The following is a 20,629-nucleotide window of genomic DNA, read 5'->3' on the forward strand; positions in this document are numbered from 1 at the left end:
TTAGCGGCATCCCTGGTCTCTACCCATTAGATGCCAGTAGCACAATTGAGAAATCACAGCAGTAATAATAGTTGCAAACTAACACCACAAAGATATACAACAAAGCAATGTAAATGGATTTTTTGCCCAACATGTTAAAAAAGGACCAAAGAAAACGAAGACAACTCACCCTGTATAATTATTATTATTTCTTTGTGTCCATTAGAGAAGTCTTTAAGAGAAGGAATTTTTTGTTTTTGTTCTATATTCACATTATTTTACTTTGGGGTTTAGATTCTCAGTTACAAGATCTATCAGTAAATGGAATTTTAATAAAATATATAAATGTTTCTGTATCTAAAGATATGATTATAACATACTGATTTTCTCCACTGGAAAAATTAAATCTTACCACTTTTATATAAATACGAAGACAAAAGCGTAGGTATTGTTATGGTCAATAAATGCCAGAATTAACACACTTGCATTTATGTTTCCCATTCCAAAAAAAATAACCCAAAGATCAAAATCCATTTCTGGGATTCTATATTACTTAAGAGAGTGATCTGATTTGATACCTTTTCCCTTGAAATTCTTCTTATACCAAAAAACAACCTCTGTAAGTTCTGGAAAAAGAACACAACAAAAATATTACTAGTGTCGGTCAGGACCATGTGAAAATAACCTTATGGAAGTCTATAAATGAGTCACCATTCCTCAGTGCAAGAGTTTTGTTTTTACAAAATGGACTAAGAGCTTGGGTTTGTTTAGGTGAGGTGAAGGAAGGAAGCAAAGGAGGAAAAAAGAGTAAAGAAACTATAGATAACCATCTTTACATACTATTGTAGTGTTTCCATTGTTTGAGCCTCAGTAATTTGATGATTGTGACGTATCAAGGTTCAAACAGTCAAAACAATATCTTAGAAAATATTGTCTACCTCTTTTAAAGGAAGTGGGTGAATTCCCACCTTGGGCCCAGGTGACAGGTAAGCACCAGTAGGGCAACCCCGAGTATTTCAGTGACTGTCCCAGTTGTTCTTTGCTCCATGTACATTCTGTGTTTTCTCTCTTGAAGTCCAGGGAAGCACTATGGCAGCAATGTGCCATCCAGATCACTCACGCCATCCAATACGTGGTAGAGTTTGCAAAGCGGATAACAGGCTTCATGGAGCTCTGCCAAAATGATCAAATTCTACTTCTGAAGTCAGGTAAACAAGGAGAAGATTCATGGCGGACGTATTTTAGACCAGGACGTGGTTGACCCTTAGCTCAGTGTTGGTTCTAGAAAATCCTCCTTCCAATATGTAACTCATTTTTACCACCCACATTGTCAGCCAACTCCCAAAGGAAACTCTGAGTAATAAAAATGCCCTGCTACTCATTCAGTTCCCCTCTGAAGTCAAATACAATTTTGCTTATTGAAAGTAGAGCTATTAATTGCGGAGGTTGAGATACCCAGCTTGATAGGCAGACCAAGTAATTAGCGTGTCAAGGTGGCTGAATTGCTGAGCTGGCTCTAAAACGTGGTACTTGCCTTCTGTTGGAGGAGAAAAAATCCGGGCTAGCCGAGCTCTGCCTCTGTGGTCATTTCCAATCATTTTAATGAGGATAGCCTGCAGCCAGAATACACCAGGAGGAGCTCCACTCTGCTCGCATCTTTCCCTCCTGCTTCTCTCACACATGCTCTCAGACGCACACACCATCACTTAGGCAGCAGCTCAAGAAACTGCACATGACTGACTTTGCAGAAGCCATAATCCAAACAGAAAAAAAGTCTTTCTTGGCCCCATTTGAAAATAGGAAATAAGAACCACCATGGTGTTTGTGTTAACACTCATGATTCCAGGCCTTAGTAATAATAACAATATACTTTTATATTTATAATAACATATACATACGTATGTTTATGTTTACCATGACATCTCATTTAATCTTGTGAGATGGTATTATTTCAATTTTCTAGAAGAGAAGGTGGAGATTCAGAGAAGTGAAGGGCTGTGTTCAATATCACAAAGCTGACATTTGAACTTGGGCTGCACAGAACTCCGAGTTATTCTAAGTTACTGCTGCTTCTTTACCAAATGATACGGGTTGATGCATCTCGACTCAAACATCACCTTGATGTATCAGTTTTCTGTCGCTGGATTAAAACATCTCCAAAACTTACTTCAAACAACAATAGTGGTTTATTTTAATCCCAAAGCTGCAGTTTGAGCAAGGCTCAGCAGGGATGGCTTGTCTCTGCCCCAGGTGGTATTCACAGAGACAACTTGACAAGGAGCCGGAGGATCCACTTTCAAACTGGCTCACTCACTTGGCTGGCAGTTTGTTCTGGTCAACAGCCTAGAGTACAGCCAAGGCTGTGGCCTGGGGACCGCAGTTCCTGTTCCTGTGAGCCTTGCCACAGACCCCTTGGACTTTCTCACAGCATAGTTGCTAGGTTTCCAAGCTAGCATTCCAAGCGAACAAGGCAGAAGTGCAGAACGTTTTTCTGACTTAGCTTCAGAAGTTACATAGTGTTGTCTCCACCACACTCTATCCGTTGAGGCAGCCATCCCACCTGGGTTCAAGGGTAGGAGACATGGATTCTACTTCTTAATGGGGGAGTAGTAGGATTCTAGAGAAGCATGTGGGAAGGAAGATATTTTTGTAACTTTCTTTGAAAAATAAAATCTGCCACACTTGATATATAACCTTGAGCTAATCTCGCTAGATGGCAGTTTCCTCGTTTGTAAAATAAAGAGATGGACCAGAAATAACGAATTCTAAACTTGGAATGGCATCAGGACCATCAGAGCAGCTTACTGACGGTTCTGAGTCGTAGGCATCATCCAAGCCCTGTGGAATCAGAATCTCCAAAAGGGGAACCCAGTTCGTATATCTCTAACTAAGTCTCAGATGTAACCACTCCATGGACTGACATTTGGGAAGCACTGGACCGTATAATCTTCAACATCTCTGCCAACCGTAAAAATGTTGACTGTGGTATAAAAGGCAGAGTGCTTAATCTCTTTACACCTCCTGTAACTCATCCATACAAAAAGGCTAATGAAACTCACCTGAAGAGGTATTGCAAGAAGCAAATAAAATGATGAATATAAGGGGCCAAGGAAAGTGCTTTCCACAGTGTAGATACTCAACAAATGGTACCTATTATTGTTTTTGTCAGAAAAGCACTGCTTCAATTAATACTTGCAAGTAACCTCTTAGGTGTAAGCCCCTATGCTGGGTGACATATGAGGGAAAGCAAAGAGAAATCAGCAGAACAAAAGAAATAAAACACAGTCATAAATATAAAGTGGCAGCATAAAAAAGGCACCCTGGGTGTAGCCAAATCACCCGAATGATGTTCTGATGCAAATTTGTGGCTTCTGGCTCTGGCTGTCACCTTCCAATACTCTAGGGGGCAAATGCCATTTTTCCAAAATGTGGGGAAACTGTGCAGCTATGGTTCCTCAGGATGTCAATACATTCAGAGGGCAAAACAAAGGTAGTTCAATAATTCATTTAATAATTTTTTATTAAGCACCCACTATGTGCCAGGGACCTTTCTAGGTCCTGGAGGTATAAAGTGAATAAAATAACCACGATTGCCTATGGCTACAGACAAGGTTCCTGCCCTCATTGGGCTAACAGTGAACTCAGAGAAATGCTGGGTCCATCAAGGCTGAACAAGCTCCTTCAAGTCAGGACTTCTCCAAGCCTTCAATCTGTAAATCTTGATTATAACTCTCTGGAGTGAGATAATATTCAGCATTTTGCCAAAACTTATTTGACCAAGAAACCCTTATTTCAAAGAATATCAGATACAAATGGTGCCTCCAAGAAACACACTGAGGGGGTCTCTATTTCAAGTCATCATATGCTGACGTATACATGGAATATGTGAAACACTGAAGCAGAGAGCAAGTTTTCCCAGTAGCAAAACTTCTACAAAAGTTAGCAGACTGGACTTGCCTGCCACAAAGCTCCTGTCTGGGCCACTTCTCATCGCTTATGAATTCGAGAGTTGAAACTAGCTTTAATGTTAGTCAAAAAAATAGAAGGAAATGTATGCGTTAAAAAAAATATTATTGCGGCCCTCCATTTTAGCCACCTTTAAAGTATATTTTATCTTTATTAGAGCTTTGTTTCTGAAATAGTTAATTTTTACCTGGGAAGGAATCTTGAAGGATTTCTGTATGTGTGTGTCTATATGTGTCTGTGTGTGTGTTTTAAAGTTTTTGAAAGGTTCTTGGTCTGTATGCAGTAATAACCTCTTTATTATTGCATATATTATATATACATTTTTAATTTTTTACTAACAGGTTGCTTGGAAGTGGTTTTAGTGAGAATGTGCCGTGCCTTCAACCCATTAAACAACACTGTTCTGTTTGAAGGAAAATATGGAGGAATGCAAATGTTCAAGGCCTTAGGTAAGTTTCCCTTTGATAATGACACAATTTTATTAGGTACCATCAGTTTCTCCACTCAGCTTGAAATTGGTAAATGAAATGCCTTGATTCTTTAATGTGAACTAGTATCTCATTATTAGATAAGAGTTGGACTAGGTGAGCCTCCAATGTTTCATCTAATTCTTTGGATCCTACAATTATGCATCCAAATATGAAAGGAAGGAGAGAATCATGGACCCTATTGAGACCGACCATGCCTCATTCAGAAATCAATGAAGATTGAATCTAAAAGAGCTGGGGTGTGTTATAGGTCATTCTTTGTAGGATCAGCTTTTCTGTTACCTTCTAGCTTACTGCTTCACGAAGTCTGCCATGTAGACCACTGGTGGTCCTTAGGGGTGACCTCTTAAGTTTCCTATGTAAATTCATAATCATTAGTTAAGACACCTAGTTAAAAGAGGACCTCCTTCACTTGTTTCTCACTCAGAGCAATGACTTTCTCCCTGTTAATTCATTAAGTTCTGGGAGCACAGATAGAGTGGGTGCTGACCTGCCCCAAATTATCCCCAGACCATTCTTGTGGGAGGGCACGGACAGAGTCAGTCTCTGTTTGGAAGCGTTGTGTATTGTTCATATCCACTCATCAGTGCACAGTGTGGATAAGAACATTAGCAAAGATGGGCTGATGCCAGGAAAGGTTTTAACCATTGATAGTGCCTTTTGTTCCATTTCCTGCCCATGGACATCAAAGGAGGCCACTGCCCTTTCACCTCTTGTACCGTTAGTTGATACAGAAGCCAACAGCAAGGCTGATGGGGCTGGCAATGTTTCCTCTCTGCGGTTGATACACATCCATGTCATCTCCAAGGCTAGATTTTCAAGAAAGGAGGAAAAGCCTTGGCAAGCAGCTTGGGTATATTTCCAGCCTCATAAAATAAACATTTACCGCGTATCAGTGTAGGGATGAAGCATTACTTTGCCAAAATTCACAATGGCTAAGCAACTGACCTGTGAGTCATCCATGAGAAGGTAAAAATATATGAACCCTAGCTCCTCTATCCAATTTCCAGGGACATTACAAAATCCATAGCTACCTCATCTTCATTCTATATAGAATGCACCTGGACAACCTACAGTGCGAAGTTCAAGTGCCACTAAAACTGACAGTCCTCGGCACCTTATACATAATGTTTTAGGTTTTCTATGAATGCTGTCTTTATACTAAAGGATCCCCAGTCACTTGTTTAAATTATTTTAGTTGGGACTAATTTCAAACTTATAATATTAGAGTCAGGTAATATATTCCCTGTTGGATATTACAATGGACACACACCATTTCCAACTGCCCCTCATTGGTAATATTATCTTTCATTACCTAATCAAGATGTTTGCCCAACTTTGTTCTTCTGTAATTACTACTAAATCGCTTTTGTTTTTTTTTGGTGAGGAAGATTTGCCCTAAGCTAACAGCCATTGCCAATCCTCCTCTTTTTTCGCTTGAGGAAGATTGTCCCTCAGCTACCATCCATGCCAATCTTCCTCTATTTTTTGTATGTGGGAGGCCTCCACAGAATGGCTGATGAGTGGAGTAGGTCTGCACCTGGGATCTGAATCTGCAAACCCAGGCCACTGAGGCAGAACTTTAACCACTCCGCCACGGGGCCAGCCCCATAAATCACTTTTTATGGATAGGAACTTGGAAATATTTTTTCTATGTGTGTAGTATGCAGATTGTTGAATAACTTCTTGATTATGGGACTTGTCTTACTATTGTCCCATTCTGTTCAAGTATTTTCATCTAATTTGCCTTCTTTTATAGGCTCTGATGACCTAGTGAATGAAGCATTTGACTTTGCAAAGAATTTGTGTTCCTTGCAGCTGACCGAGGAGGAGATTGCTTTGTTCTCATCTGCTGTTCTCATCTCTCCAGGTAGGGAGGCCTGAGGTCTTTGCCTTTTTTTAATAACCTCTTTTACTATCTTTAACATGGATTCCACCTACCTAATCCAAGGTGCTCAGGAGAAACTTTAAAACTATATTTTCTTTCATAAGCTTTTGATGTTTTTGGACAATTCAAAATAAAGTAGCCTCCAGTTAATTAAAATGACTAGTTTTGTCCCCAAATCAAGAGTAGAGCACGTGGTAAGGGTCACTCCAGATTCAAATAAGCAAAATTATTCCTTAACAAATAAATGAAAACAGATAGTGTTTGAGTTATAGCTAAGTTCTATTTTGATTTTAAAAATAAAGGACATAGAAAAAAAATGTCCAGTAAGGCAGTAGTAGAACCAGAGTAGTAGAAGGATACTGGAATGAGACACCTAGCGTAGGGACTAAAATAAGTAAAACATACACTTTCTCCTCTTTAAAGACCTCTTTCATTGGCTTATTAACCAAATTAATGTTGATGTGCCCGCTTCAGGCAAATGCTGGTGCCTCCTGTTTTTAGCAATATGGGGAGCTTTAAAAGGAATGAGAACAGCAGAGGGAAAAATGGCTCCTGCTAAAGGCTGCACAGGGAAGGATCTCTGATGCGGCGGTAGACATTCTAGGACGGGCTGTGTCACTACTTATCTGTGTGACCTTTAACACTTGACCCCTCACAACTTCAGTTTCCTCATCCATAAAGTAAGAGCACTGGACTTCCTGATAATTATAACCTCATCTAGCCCTAAAATGCAATAAAATAGCAGAAAGTTTTCAAAGAAGGTAAGATGCGATATTTATAAATCAAATAGAATTGTAGCAATTGAAATTCTTTTTTTTTTTTTAAAGATTGGCACCTGAACTAACAACTGTTGCCAATCTTCTTTTTTTTTTTTTCTGTTTTATCTCCCCAAACCCCACCCCTGTACAGAGTTGTATATCTTAGTTGCAGGTCCTTCTAGTTGTGGGATGTGGGACGCCGCCTCAACGTGGCCTGACTAGCAGTGCCATATCCACGCCCAGGATCCGAACCCTGGGCCACCACAGCAGAGCGCACAAACTTAACCACTCGGCCACAGAGCCGGCCCCTGAAATTCTTTTTAAAAGTATCTGCCAGCTTGAAAGTGTCTAGAGTCCTAATAAATCCATGGCTGCTTCTTCAACCAGAATGAGAATTCAGAGTCACTCATTCAGCTGTCTTTTTGGTTAGGTTTTGGGTCAAGGGGTAGCAGTGTCATTGGCAGTTCTCTATTGAAAAAAAGACACATTCCTAATAATTTTTATGGTCCAGAGACTCATTCCTTCTATAACGCATTTATCTCTGGAGACTAGATCTCTTTTTACACCCTAACATAGTTTTCAATGAGGCTGGAAGAAATTAGTCTTACCTGTGACGGTAGACTTTGACATGTCTTTCTAGTTATATCTACTGATAATACCGACCTATACACTTTTTATCAGTTAGGCTTTATTTATTTATGTTTAAATTTCATAAAGATTTTCTTATTTGCTTCTGCTTTTTATTTAAGCACTTAATCAAAAATGGAAATTAGTTATCACTTGATGTATTATTGCAAACGTTTCTTTAGTGGCTCTGTCTAAAATCAAGCTGTTCTTCTAGGCTTTTTTTTTCTTTCAACCCTAGAAAGTTTCCCAGACCTGCAAGCACAAAGATAAATGGAAGAAGTGACAAGAAATATTTATTTCTGGTAGCGACCACATGCCAAATAATTTCCATCCTACCATTTCTCATTGCATTTGGTTGTTCCCATTGGGTATAGTTCAGTAGAAGACTAGTTCTACGCTTGTGGGTGTCTAAGGAGGGAGGCAGCTTCACTCTGGTTCCTGCTTACTCATAGGAAGCATTGCAAAATTCACCGTCCTCTTTAGGTATGTTTGTGACATGTCAGTAAATTCCTAGCAGCAAATATTTAAGACATGGTAAACCTAAGTAGTCTTTGAAGATAACTGCCCCAGAAGGAAGGCAAGCCTGTTCCATATAAGTTAGAAATCAGCTGAATTATGAGCCTTTTTCTGAAAGAACGTGCTGTACTCATCAAATTGGGATGAGTTTGGAAGAGGACATTTGGCTTGCTCTACCTAATGGGGACTCTTCCAGCCCTGATGGCAGACCCACACTCAGAGGCTTCAGCAACTCCAAATATTTGCCAACCTGGCCTACTGCCATATTCAAAAAGAGAGGAAGAGAGATTTCCAGACTGTGTAGGCTCCATCTCATGCCAGACCCCGCCCTTCTCCCAGCTTCTTGCCATAATAGCCACTGTCTATTTAGCTCCAGATAGTTTAGAGAAGGGAGAGGGGGGGAAACTTAATTTATTCTGATTGACAATTGTCACTGAAGGCTTTTGTGCTCAGTTACGTAAGGTTTTGCTTAACTGTTGACTAGACTTGTCCTTGCCCTGTCTAGGATTACAGAATCGAGTTTCTCACCTGACCTGAACTGTGTTCAGAAGGATCACGTCCAAGTTCTTTTCCATGAGTATTTGTTCAGCATTTGGAGACTCCAGGTGTCTCTTCATTGAAGCTCCAGCCTAAGGCATTGATACTGGGCTGAATTTTGCCACCATGGTGTATAAAGCTTCTAGGGAGAAAAGAAGGAAGGAAGGAAAGAGAGGAAAGGAGGGAATGAAGGAAAAAGAAAAGAAAGGAGGGATTATCCTATCCACCATTTAAAAATTCAATATGGAGAAAGAGGACTCAAGATTAAATTTTTGAAATTGACTCATGTTTATGCTAAATTAAAACATAGCTTATAAAAGGAAGGAGGATCCTGAATACCAAAAATATTCCTGTACAAGAAATTTTTTTCACTGCTAAAATTCATTTCCCTTACAAACCATTAACTTCTACTTTGAAAGAAAATCTCAGCATGTGTCCACAGAGAGTAAGAGATGCAAATTGTCACAGACTAGAAGAAACAGGAAGGAGTTAATTTGAACCATTGTACCCTTACCTCCTCCATCCTGATTTCCTGCGTCAGTGTATTGTGCATTACTGTCATCGTGGCATTGCTTATGAAATATTTGTGTTTTATATAAATAATTACACGTCTTCAGAAGCAATTTAGAACTGCTTTGAAATAAGTCTGAAACTCAGCACTTATGTCTGTAAGTGAAATAAAGCAAAACTTATGTTCCCTCCCCTTCTTACCCATTCTTTTCCTTTGTCAGACCGAGCCTGGCTGATAGAACCAAGGAAGGTCCAGAAGCTTCAGGAAAAAATTTATTTTGCACTTCAACATGTGATTCAGAAGAATCACCTGGATGATGAGACCTTGGCAAAGGTAGGTCCTCAGATCATGGACCCCCATCCCCGAAAGAAAGCTCAGTGAGCAAACAGGGCTTGTTATATAAAGCCAGGGACATTTCTCAGCAGCAGCAATTTCTGAAAGTTGCCAAAGGCTGCGTACATTTTAAGGTGCCAATTTTAAAAAGGGAGACTAGGAAATTATAATGGATTGAAAGGAGAATGACTTTCTTAGGGAAAGATGATATTGACACATCTGAACCCCAGGTATAAGAAGACAAAGGAACTGAGGGTGTTTCATCTGAGAACAAAAGCTTGAAGCAAAGAAACAAAGAAACAAATCTAAAATTCGTATGTGAAGAAAGAAGAGACTTTGTGCCCCTTTGGGAGTAAGGTCTGGGTTCAAGTTAAGAGTAGGTAGATGTTTATTCTAAATAAGAAAGAACTATAAAATGATAAGAATTGCTGAACAGAGGGGTAGACCACTGTGTGAAGTAGTGAGCTTCCTGTCATTGGTCATATTCTAGTAGTAGAATACTAGTAAACACTAGTAGATACTGCTTGGTTTCCTGTCAGGTATATTGTAACCGACAGTCCTACCCAGGGTAGAAGATTAGGTTAATTACTTGCAAATTTCCCTTCAACTCTACTCATCTCTTCATGCAAGATTTGTCCTGGGTGCTTTCAAAATGGTGAAATATCCCAGGGGCAAAATGCATGCAAAATGTCATCAATTTCTTGATTCAACTTAATTAAGAATAGTGATCTTTAAGAAGAGTCCTGGGAAAAGATGTTTACCGAAGTAAAATGGTCATAAAAGGAAGAAGTAATTTTCCAATGCTTGATATTCAGCATTATTTTAGATCTGAAAGTATCTTTGATTTCTTAAGAACTGGAGTTTTTTTAGAGGGTAGGAAACTAGGAAATGGAGCTTATTCTTGGTTAAAGGTGATAGAAATCCTACTCTTTATATATTTATTATTAAAACCCTCGCACTCTACTCTTGAAGTTCTTTATTTTTAAAAAAGTGAGAAGACTCTATTGGAGATACTATCAGATTTTACTTTGCACATACTGAGCACTGCTATAAAAAGCCGCCATGAGTTAAGTATGCTGTTTCATTATGGTAACATTTTGTTCAAATTAACACATCACTAGGAAGAACATTTCCACACTGTAGAGTGATAGTTCTCTTTGGTGTAACTTTTCACTTATTACATGAGCAAGGACAAATCACCTGCTCTCTGCACCTGTTTTCTCCCAGTTAAGAGCAAAACTTCTCCATGGTTTCAGATACACTGGGCAGAAAAGACCATAATGTCAATATCTGCATCTGTCTCTGTAATTGCTCTGTAACATATACTGGTTAATTAATGGGGTGACGGAGGGGAGCTCTGTGAGATCTCCCGAAGACTTTGGTCCCCATATTTACCACTCTAAAATTAAGGTCTCGATAAAATCCAGAATTAGACAAAAGTTGTTGCTATTCTGCTTAGGGGTATCATCTGCTTATCAGAAAACCCTGGTTTCATCATCTATAAAATGAGGATTATGAATTCTTGCTTCTGTAAGATGTGTTTTAAGGATCAAATGAGGTATACACTGCATAAATTCTAACACACTGTGAACTATGATTATTACTCCCCTAGGAGAGTAAAAGTCTCATGCTTACACCATTTTCTACCTCCTGGTGTCCTGGTGGTGGTGATCTGAGGTATTTGAGGTAGAAAGGGGACAGAGAAATTGAAGAATGAAAGATATTTAAGGGCAAGAAAAAAATTAAAACATTGACTATAGGTCAGCTTAACTCTCCTTTCTCCATCTGTAGTGGGGAAAGTACATAATTCAGTCCTTTTTTGTTTTTTTAGATTTTCTTTTGGTGAGATATAATTGACATATAACATTAGTTTCAGGTGTACAAAATAATGTTTTGATATTTGTATATATTGCAAAGTCATCACCACAATAAGTCTAGTTAACATCCATTCAGTTCTATTCTTAGAGACTATTGAAAAGCTGGGGACCAGAGAAAGCATTAGAAGAGGATTATTTCTTATATAAAGAAGGAATAAACATTTTATTTAAATCCAAGAAAAACTACTCTACCCCACCACGGATTCTTTTCATCTTTCCGGAAATGCTCCTTCTGCCTTCATAGTCATGGAGCTCTTCTGCCTCCACGATGCCTCTAAATTTGTTACTTATAGACCCCCTGGGGAATCTGGCAAACATTATGAAACCTGTCTCTAGAAAAATGTGCACATACCAGACTGTTGTATTCAAGGCCAGGGGCTCCGATGAAACCTCCAGTAGGTGGGGTGGATCTGCCATCTATGTAATGGGCAAAGACTATTTACACTGCCGACAAAGGTAACCCTGAACAGGGGTGGCAGACATCAGGCGAGAGGTGCAAGGCTCAGACACAGTCATGGAACTTCCTCCTGAGTGCACAGCCTCCAAAACACTTTCTACCCGCCCACTTCCTGAAATTAAAGTTCAAGTATCAGTGCCGTATCCTTTGGACCAAACTTGAATTTCAGGAAGCTTTGAAAATTCAGGAATTCTGTGTCCATTAACTTGAAGGTTTTGATTCCTATATATTAATCTGTTTGTTTTTTTATTTACTTGTTGGTTGGAGGGGAAACCTTATTAAAGAATCTAGTTTCCTCTCCTCATGAGCATAATGATAATATGTCACATACTTATAATAATCAGAACCATTTCCCAGCTGGGGGACCCTGGACAAGTGACTTAACCTCTCTGTGCCTCAGTTTCCTCATCTGTAATATATAACTAAAGATAGTATCACTGTCATATGGTTATTTTGAGGTTATTTTAAGGAGATCAAATATAAGCAAGCTGCATGGTCCATAATAGGTGGTGTGTAAGTACTGTCGTTGTAGGTGCTGTAGACAGAAGAAATTTTATGTCAGCAGAGAAATTTTTATCCAAGAGATGGTATATTTGAGCTAATCACTGATGGATGAAAACTATTTGAAAAGATGGAAGTTAGGGGATTGGGGAGGCAGAGTATAGCATTCCAAGTGATGGCAGCAATAATATATAGGTAAGAAAGTATAAGTGTAAGGCTATAAATAATAGTTAGATTTGGCTGGATGCTGGATTTGAGAAGCCAGGAAATGAGATAACACTGGTCATTTTCACTAAGGCTCATGGAAAAAAAATATATATACATATATACACACACATATATGTATATATAATATATAATATACATATATATTTTTAAGCCCCATATGACTAGGGGAGGCAGCCCATCTGTGCTCTGGGCTTCACTTTTCTTGTCCGGGAAAGGAGCAGGTTGGACTGTATGGTCATTAAGTTCCCTTCAGTGTAGTATTCTTTGAATCCAAAAGAGAAAAACAAAGGTCCCTCGTGACATCTTCTTTTGTCCTCCAATACTCAGTCCAGTGTGATAATTCTAAGGATTCTTTAGATGTTCTACCATTACAATAAGTGAAGAAACAGATTTTGCCAAGTCTTGCAGATTCAAATTAGTCCTCTGTGCACTACGGGTAGCTTAGTTTAGGATGATATTCCAGCCCTAAAGCCACAGAGCATACTATGTTTCTATAGCCTGCGTTTCCATCAGGCTTTCAAGAGGGCCTCCGTCACCTTTGCTTTAGGTACTGCAATGACTCACTTTGAGCCGTTTCCTTGCAGGGTGAGGACCACTAAGGGGGTTAGGAAGCTGTGTTGCTCTTTCTCTGCTCTGTTGAGAAGAGCATAAGCACTGCTGGAGGAGGAGAAGGGATGGGAGGTAAAGCAGTGAATATCTGAACCACAGAGACTGCTGACGATTCTGTCCTCTGGCCTGTGGACTTCCTTTATTACAAGTCACTAAAACTGCTGTTCTTGTTGCCCTGACCAGAGGGGCAGAGAGTGAAGGAGAAAAGGGAGCCAATCAGTTGGGGCCGGGTTGAGGCCATGTACCCATGGCCAAGAGAAAAGCTTGCGTCTGCAGGTCTTGCTTACATCCTGCCCTCAGGTTCACGTTCCCAGCCCTTTCCTAAGAAAGCGTTTGGATCAGAGCCACTGTTGGACCCTCGTTTCATGTAGTCTTCTCCAGTCCAGCCCCTCCTGTGTGTCTGCTGGTTAATTAGAGTCACGGAATATTGTTAGGTGGCATATTTATTTTTCCCAGCACTCCTGCAAATAAATGCAACACTCCTGGAAGTATGTACTTGCCCAAGGCTGTACTGAGAAATTTAAAAGTAGCGAACCCCGTAACAACACATATATCCAATGGGAAAGCATGGAGAACTGTGTAACTCGGACCACAAAGCATATGCAGAGACTAGAGGCAGTGTCATTTATTTACTTTACCACAACTAGAACTCTTCGGGGAGTACCATGCCCTCCATTCACTCCTCAAAACAGTGTTCACATGCTTGTGCCTTACCATGCACTATAGATGCTACCTTTCCAGGAAGCATGGGCCACGCCACCCTTCTGGGTGTTTTTATTTTTATTTACTTTTTATTTTTAAAATCTTTTTTAAAGATTGGCACTTGAGCTAACAGCTGTTGCCAATCTTTTTTTCTTCTTCTCCTTCTCCCGAGAGTCCCCTAGTACATAGTTGTATATTCTAGTTGTGTCTGGGTGTCTTTAGACCCATAGTTCTATGCTAGTAAACCCCCTCTAATTCTCCTAGGATGTGGAGGAGTCTAGTCATTTTGCCAAAGCTCAGAATCTCTCTCACTCCTTCTTTCTTCTGATTCCTGGTTGGCCAGAAAGTTATTACCTCTCCCTCTCTGGGCTCTCTCTTTTCTACTCAGTCTTTCTAAGTCCTTGCTGCTCATGAAGATGTCCCACCATGTCCCTTCATCCATAAAGCTTTAGTCTAAGGTTATTTCATGTTAATGAGAATAATATGGAGATCTCAGTTTGGCTCTGGGAAGAGAATGTCCTGGACAAGAAGAATGGCTGCACCATGTGGTGACAAATCTGTTCCTTTGAGGTTCATCTTCCTTTCATATCTGGAAGGTTCCAGCCCTCCCAGGGAGAACCGTGATAGTTTGAGGCAGGATAGGTACAAGCAAGCCAACAGGTTCACTAACTTCTTAATTCCTTTTTTTTTTTAGCATAACAATAACAAAACTGTATCATCGACATAGAGAGGGAAGTTTCTCTGTCTGTTATAACAACACCAAGTTACTAAATAAAAGCCTAAAAGATGGAAGGCTTAGACAGCCCTATTTTACATGTTAATAATTGAAATTTTACCGGAAAGAAATCATTCCTGGTCATTCACACATTAATAGTGCTATTATGATACAGATTTAGAAAAAAACAACCATGCTGACTCTTAGACAGAGTCTATGGAGCAAATGCTGGTTGAGAGATCAATGGAAACTGCAAAGGGTCATTGACATTGATTTTCATTGCTTTTTCAGTGAGATCAAAATAGACTGTGCCATGATTCATCGTGGAATGTTTATGTCTAAAGCCTGTTTATTCTTCTTGCAAGACACTATGTGTTATATTAGAATTCTTAGTAGGTAGAACTAGGGATTTTGGGTCAATTCCATCTTGAACAGCAGTCTGTCCAGTCAGCAGAGGGGTCCCTACCCAGATGATGTGGCCTTGTGGTCTGAGCCTCCCCACTCCCCTTTCTATTTGGTTAATAATTTATTTTATACTTTAAAATTTCTATACGTTTTAAAGTATAACACACATGCTGAGAAGTTCTTAAATCATAAGCTTATAACTCAGTGAATGACCACAAAGTTAACATACCTGTGTTACCAATGCCCAGATAAAACCGGGCACCCCAGAGGCCTCACTCAGGCTTCCTCACAATGGTATATATGCTTTAAAATAGTTCAGGAATAGGCAAAATTATTGAAAAAAGTTCAGAAGATCACCCAAGTTTTTAAATTCCAAATCCATACTCAGGAAACATAGCTTTCTCCTCGGATAGTTTTCTACTTCAACCTACATTTACTGTATGTGTTATATGCCAGAGGCAGGGGAGAGAATGGTGAGTAACACACGGCCTTGGCTCTTGAGTAGTTTTCTTGTGGAATTCCCGTAAGAAATCAGATTATTTCAGTACATTTTAGCTGTTTATAGTTTGCTGGCAAACATTATAGGTCCAACACCTGGAAATTCCGAGTTGTCCATCGGACTAATGGTCTATAAATAAGAAGAAAGCTTCGATGTACTCCTCACTCATCAAGCTGGAAGTCAGTGTATTAATTAGGACTCTTTGGTTACAAGTAACAGGAAACAACTCACTCTAGCTTAAGCAAAAAGAAAAACTAACATAAAATGATGGAGAGATATCTCATGGAACCTAAGGTCAAAAATTCAGCCCCCATTCAGGAAGGCACTGGAACAAAGAATTGGGAAGCCTTCAGAATTCTCCATCTCACATGTCTATCTCTCTTTAAGTATCTACTTCATTCTTCTCCCTCTTTGAATATCAGTTGACTCTGCTTCCCTGGTCCACGGGGTGACATGTGGCTAGCTCTTAGCTTCTTAGGTTCCTTGTAGTTTCTGCTACATTTAGAAAGACACTTGCTGTCTCTCAGTCCGATTCCAAATCCCAACCCCAGCTGAATCAAGTGTCCACTTCCACTTTAGTCAGCCATGCCCAGGCTAGAAAGAACCTGCAGTACAGCCAAAGATGGAGTAAGGATGGGGCGGGGAGAACTTATGACCAGACAGGTATCTCAAATTTGACATTATTATTCCAATCCAAGTGTCTAAATTTAGCTAAACAAAAACCCAAAAAAGAAAAGTGAATGGACAAGTGAAATGGATCTATTTATCCTCCCTTGGTGTGCCCCGTTTTTATCAGTGCTTTCGAAGTTTCTTCCACTTTGAGCAAACCGTTGTTGGCTTCCTGCTTCAGGTTGGAAGGCATCGTGATGGCCTGGAAGCCCATATGGACAAGATCACTAATTTTACCTCTGCTTGTTCCATTTTTCCAACATCAAACGTACTAGTTATAAAATTGTGGATTTTCTCATAAAACCACCCTCTGCAAAGAAACATAGGATTATTATCTCTTCTCAAGCAGCTGCTTTTTCTTCTCCTAAACCCCTGTAGGTATAAGCTAAAGCTTCCTTCTTATAAGAAATGCTCGTCTTAAGAGAGAGAGATGAGTGTGAAAATGCCTTTTTACAGACCCTCTGTCTTCTCCTGCTATGGGGATTATTTAAACATGAAGAAATTTCATGATGATCTGAAATTGACTACCCCCTCCATCTCCACGTGCTTCTGGATCACCTCCCCAGCTGTTTAAAAAGTTGTTGAGCCATTAACTGCTGCTGAGGCTGCTCCAAGCTCCCTTTGAAATGAGGGTCCCCCAGCTGCAGTACATAATATTAATGAGCAGTAAGTGACTGCCTGCTGCTCCCTCCACCAGGCCCTTCTGGGTTCTGACAAGTGCTCTGGCTGCCTCTGCGTGACCTCCTGGCCCATCACGCCTCCAGAGTGATGGATGCCCCTGTCAGCACTTCTGTTTCCACAGCTGATTGGACGCCTTTAAATCAGCTTCTTCTGAGAGCACAGAAGTTGGGGAAGCTCTTTGCCTTTCTCAGTGCTCTTTGCTCAAGTACTCCCAGTGCTCTTTAACAGAAAGCAATTGTCACCCTCCAGCCCATTCTACAGATGAGCAACAGGAACAGGACCCAAGTCCCATAAAAGAGGGAAGAACTAGGTCCTGAACCAGATGTTTCTTAAACCCGAGTTTGGGGCAGGAAAGAAGCAAGAGTCCGTATTCACTTTCCAAACCGAACACATGGTTAAAGATTTCCAATGCAGATGAGCAACTATAGAAGGGTCATGCTTTTATACATTTAATTTCACACCACGCCTTCACTGAAGGAGCAGAAAGTGCTTTAGGAATTGTAGCACATCGGATTCTACTTCATGAATCACAGTTTATTAAATGAGCTTACCTTAAGAAAGTTGCTACAAGAAGGTGAAAATCAATATGATGTTGCTGTCTCATTTCATTAAAAGTAAATGGCTGATTTCCCCATGCTTTAACACATCATGTACAGAGACTTGGTTTTTGGTGCTTGGTTAAGGGCTAAGCTGAGTTCTTGTCCCCCATGTCATTTGGCTGAAGAAGCATGGCCTCAACTATTTCTCTCCTTAAAGGAAGCATTCTGTGGGGGTGGAAGCATGACACCTAACACATGTATTGCCACTGTGCACCAGGCATTGCTGTAGACAGTTTGTCTAGACAGGTTTAACCCTAACAAGAACCCTCTGCGGTAGGGACTGTTATAATTGCCATCTGACAGGTAAGGAAGGTGAGAGGTTAAGTGACTTACCCACGATGACCCAGCTGTAAATAGCAGGTCCAGGATTCAAACCCAGGCAGTCAGGCTTTAAAGCTCATTTTTCAATCACTAGACCAATGCTCTCCATGTTGTATTTGTGCGTCATAGGAAACACAGGGAGTTCATTACTTGTCCCTCACCAAACCAATAGGTCTAACCAAATGGAACCTTCCCTCTCTTGATATGATAGCTTCCTTCTCTGCCACCTGGAAGGGAGCTAACTTTCCACTCAGCTCCCAGGACTGTTTCAAATACAATACAGAATTTGCTTTTCAGTTTTGAAAACCAGTTGTAAATTTAGAAGATGTGAGCCTCTGAAACAGTGTTTCTCAAAGTCTATTCCGTGGACCCGCTACATCAGTATCCCCGAGGGATGTTTATTTCAAACGTGGAGGCTGAGCTCCACCAGACTTACAGAAACAGAATCCCTAGGGGTAGATCCCAGTAATCTGCATTTTTAGGAAGCACCCCAGTGATTCCTATGCACAGTAAAGATTGACAGTCATTACAGAGTTGCATCTGGAAGTTTCGGGAGCTCTGCACATCATGAATTCAACTGCAGATGATTATAGAAAGCTTTCAAAGCCTCTCTTCATTCAATAGCTATTTCAGGGAGAATTGTAATGTGCAAGGAGGGCTCCAAAATTGTTGTAGTCTCCTTCTGTGTGAACCAGCTGCTAAGAGAGCTTGAGTTATTTCCCAAGGGACTGCAGTTACATGGACACTGGTACACTCTTTACCTATGAAAATATAGAAAAGATACAGTATTCCACCCTGGACCCAAAGTGAATCTTCCAGAATGGGATACTGATCATCTTTCTTTTTGCTTAAAACCCTTCCAAAGACCTTAATGCAGACTATGAGACCTTGCCTTATCTGGCCATGCCCACTTCTCCAGTTTAACCCTCAAACATGCTCACTCACTGCCCCAGAGACACTGAACTTCCCTCGGTTCTTCCAGTGCACCAGGCTCCACAGCGTCTTTTCATATGATCCTGAGGCATCTTATGTACCCCCGGCCCAGCATCTAGTTAGCTCTCACTCTTCCGTCTGAGCTCAGCTTAAATGGCACTTTCTTAGGGAAGCCTTCTTAGGCCTGCTACAAGAAGTCAGAATGTTCTGTTATCTACCACTAGTCCTAGCACCATTCCTCCATAGCCCTCACTACATTTTCTCAGTCTCCTTTTGGCTATGTGGGAATCTCATTCACATCTGTCTTCACAAGTAGATTATAAGCAAGAACCATACTGTTCTGCACATTCTGGTGTCTAGCAGAGGGCCTGCTACAAGTTTAAATAACTCATAATGTTGGAGAGAAAGTCTGGATTCTCCATTTAAAATTTAACATCCATTCTACAGACAAAGATTCCACATTTTTCATTTTTATTCCTATCATTAAATAGCAATGGAAATGGTTAGGTTGGAAAGTCTGAATCTCAAACTTCTCTATGTGTTCTAGATCCCTTTAATGAATACGTCTACAGCTCTAACCCTGATGCTATTTTTAAATTGCTCATAGTATGGTTATAGAGTCATTAGTTGTTAAAAGGAAAGTTAATGAAAGAGTGGAAATTTCTGCTTCTGAAAAGTCACAAAGTAACTAATTATCTATTTCCTGTTTTGCTTCAAAGGCTGAGATGGATTCTTCTTATTGAATAGGGTAGGGAGCACGGTGAGCCTAATTGGTGATTAGATGGGTTTTATTTAATTTTGTTTTATCATCTCTTTCAAGCGTTTCTTTGGACAGCTTTATGAGCTATCAAGTTTATCTTTCATAAAAGTATTCTCTGTATAAGACTCTTATTCGCATAGTAATTTGATTACAGTGGCATTTGGTTTTAAATTGATTTTGACACTAAATGATAGATTCTAAGTGTTCCTAAATTATAAGTATGTTAAAAGTTAGAATTGCTCCCCTCCTAAGACCTATGTAACATTTAGCAAACTGTGGACATTTTAAATTATTATAAAGCACTGGCTTTTAGGTATCTGAACTCAAAAAATTACATTCCACATTATACATATGTATGAAAACCTAGCAATTATAAGTGGATATTCTCCCACTAGTTTTTAAAACACCTCCTTAAGGAAGCTAAGTGCCAGTGACCTCCCAAATTCTCTCTTGATTAAATACAGGTTAAAGACAGGTTTCATTTTATGCATTGCAGTGGAAAAGGATCAGAGAGAGAGACAGGCGGGCCAGGGAGCTTGATCGCAAAGCAGTCCAGATAATTGTGGATCACACCTCACACAGTTTAGGTTACACCTTCCTAACACTGTCACTTCCAAAACTAAAACTCTAATATCCATGTCATAAAAATTCATGTGGGAAATGAAAGATAATAACAGCTAACAATTGTGTTTCACGTCTACGGTGTTCTTAGCATTTTTATACAAAAACACACCAATCCATTGAAGTAGGTGCTGTTACTAAGCCCATTTTACAAATGAGAAAACTGAGACATAGGATGTGTCAGAGCCACACAGCCATTTAGCTGTTTTGGAACTGGGATTCCAGCTCAGTCAGCCTGCCTGCAGAGCACCGACTCCTCCTAATTAAGCTGGACTACCTCCCATGCACACTTTATTTAAGAACAATGAATCAGGAAGCTTGGTCCTGCTTTCCTTCTTTCTTTTCTCTTTGGAAGATGGGAGGGGGTGCGTTTTGTTTTGTTTTGTTTTGTTCGAAGGGAGAAGCTGAAAGTGAGCCTTCTTTCTTTCTGAACATCTTTTTCCAAAGCT

The 20,629-nt window shown here is 40.0% G+C and overlaps 1 protein-coding gene across 2 annotated transcripts in view; it reads left to right on the forward strand.

The window, feature by feature from the left end:
• RORB (RAR related orphan receptor B) overlaps window positions 1–20,629 on the forward strand; it is a 177,921-nt gene that overhangs the window by 155,998 nt on the left and 1,294 nt on the right. For both annotated transcript variants that reach the window (XM_014848724.3, XM_070495633.1), the window contains exons 6-9: window positions 1,055–1,187; window positions 4,287–4,394; window positions 6,193–6,303; window positions 9,491–9,603. In XM_014848724.3, the coding sequence (XP_014704210.2) occupies window positions 1,055–1,187; window positions 4,287–4,394; window positions 6,193–6,303; window positions 9,491–9,603 (465 nt within the window). The remainder of the gene's footprint in view (window positions 1–1,054; window positions 1,188–4,286; window positions 4,395–6,192; window positions 6,304–9,490; window positions 9,604–20,629) is intronic.

Source organism: Equus asinus, chromosome 23, assembly GCF_041296235.1.
Source record: "Equus asinus isolate D_3611 breed Donkey chromosome 23, EquAss-T2T_v2, whole genome shotgun sequence".
Classification (NCBI taxonomy): Eukaryota; Metazoa; Chordata; class Mammalia; order Perissodactyla; family Equidae; genus Equus; species Equus asinus.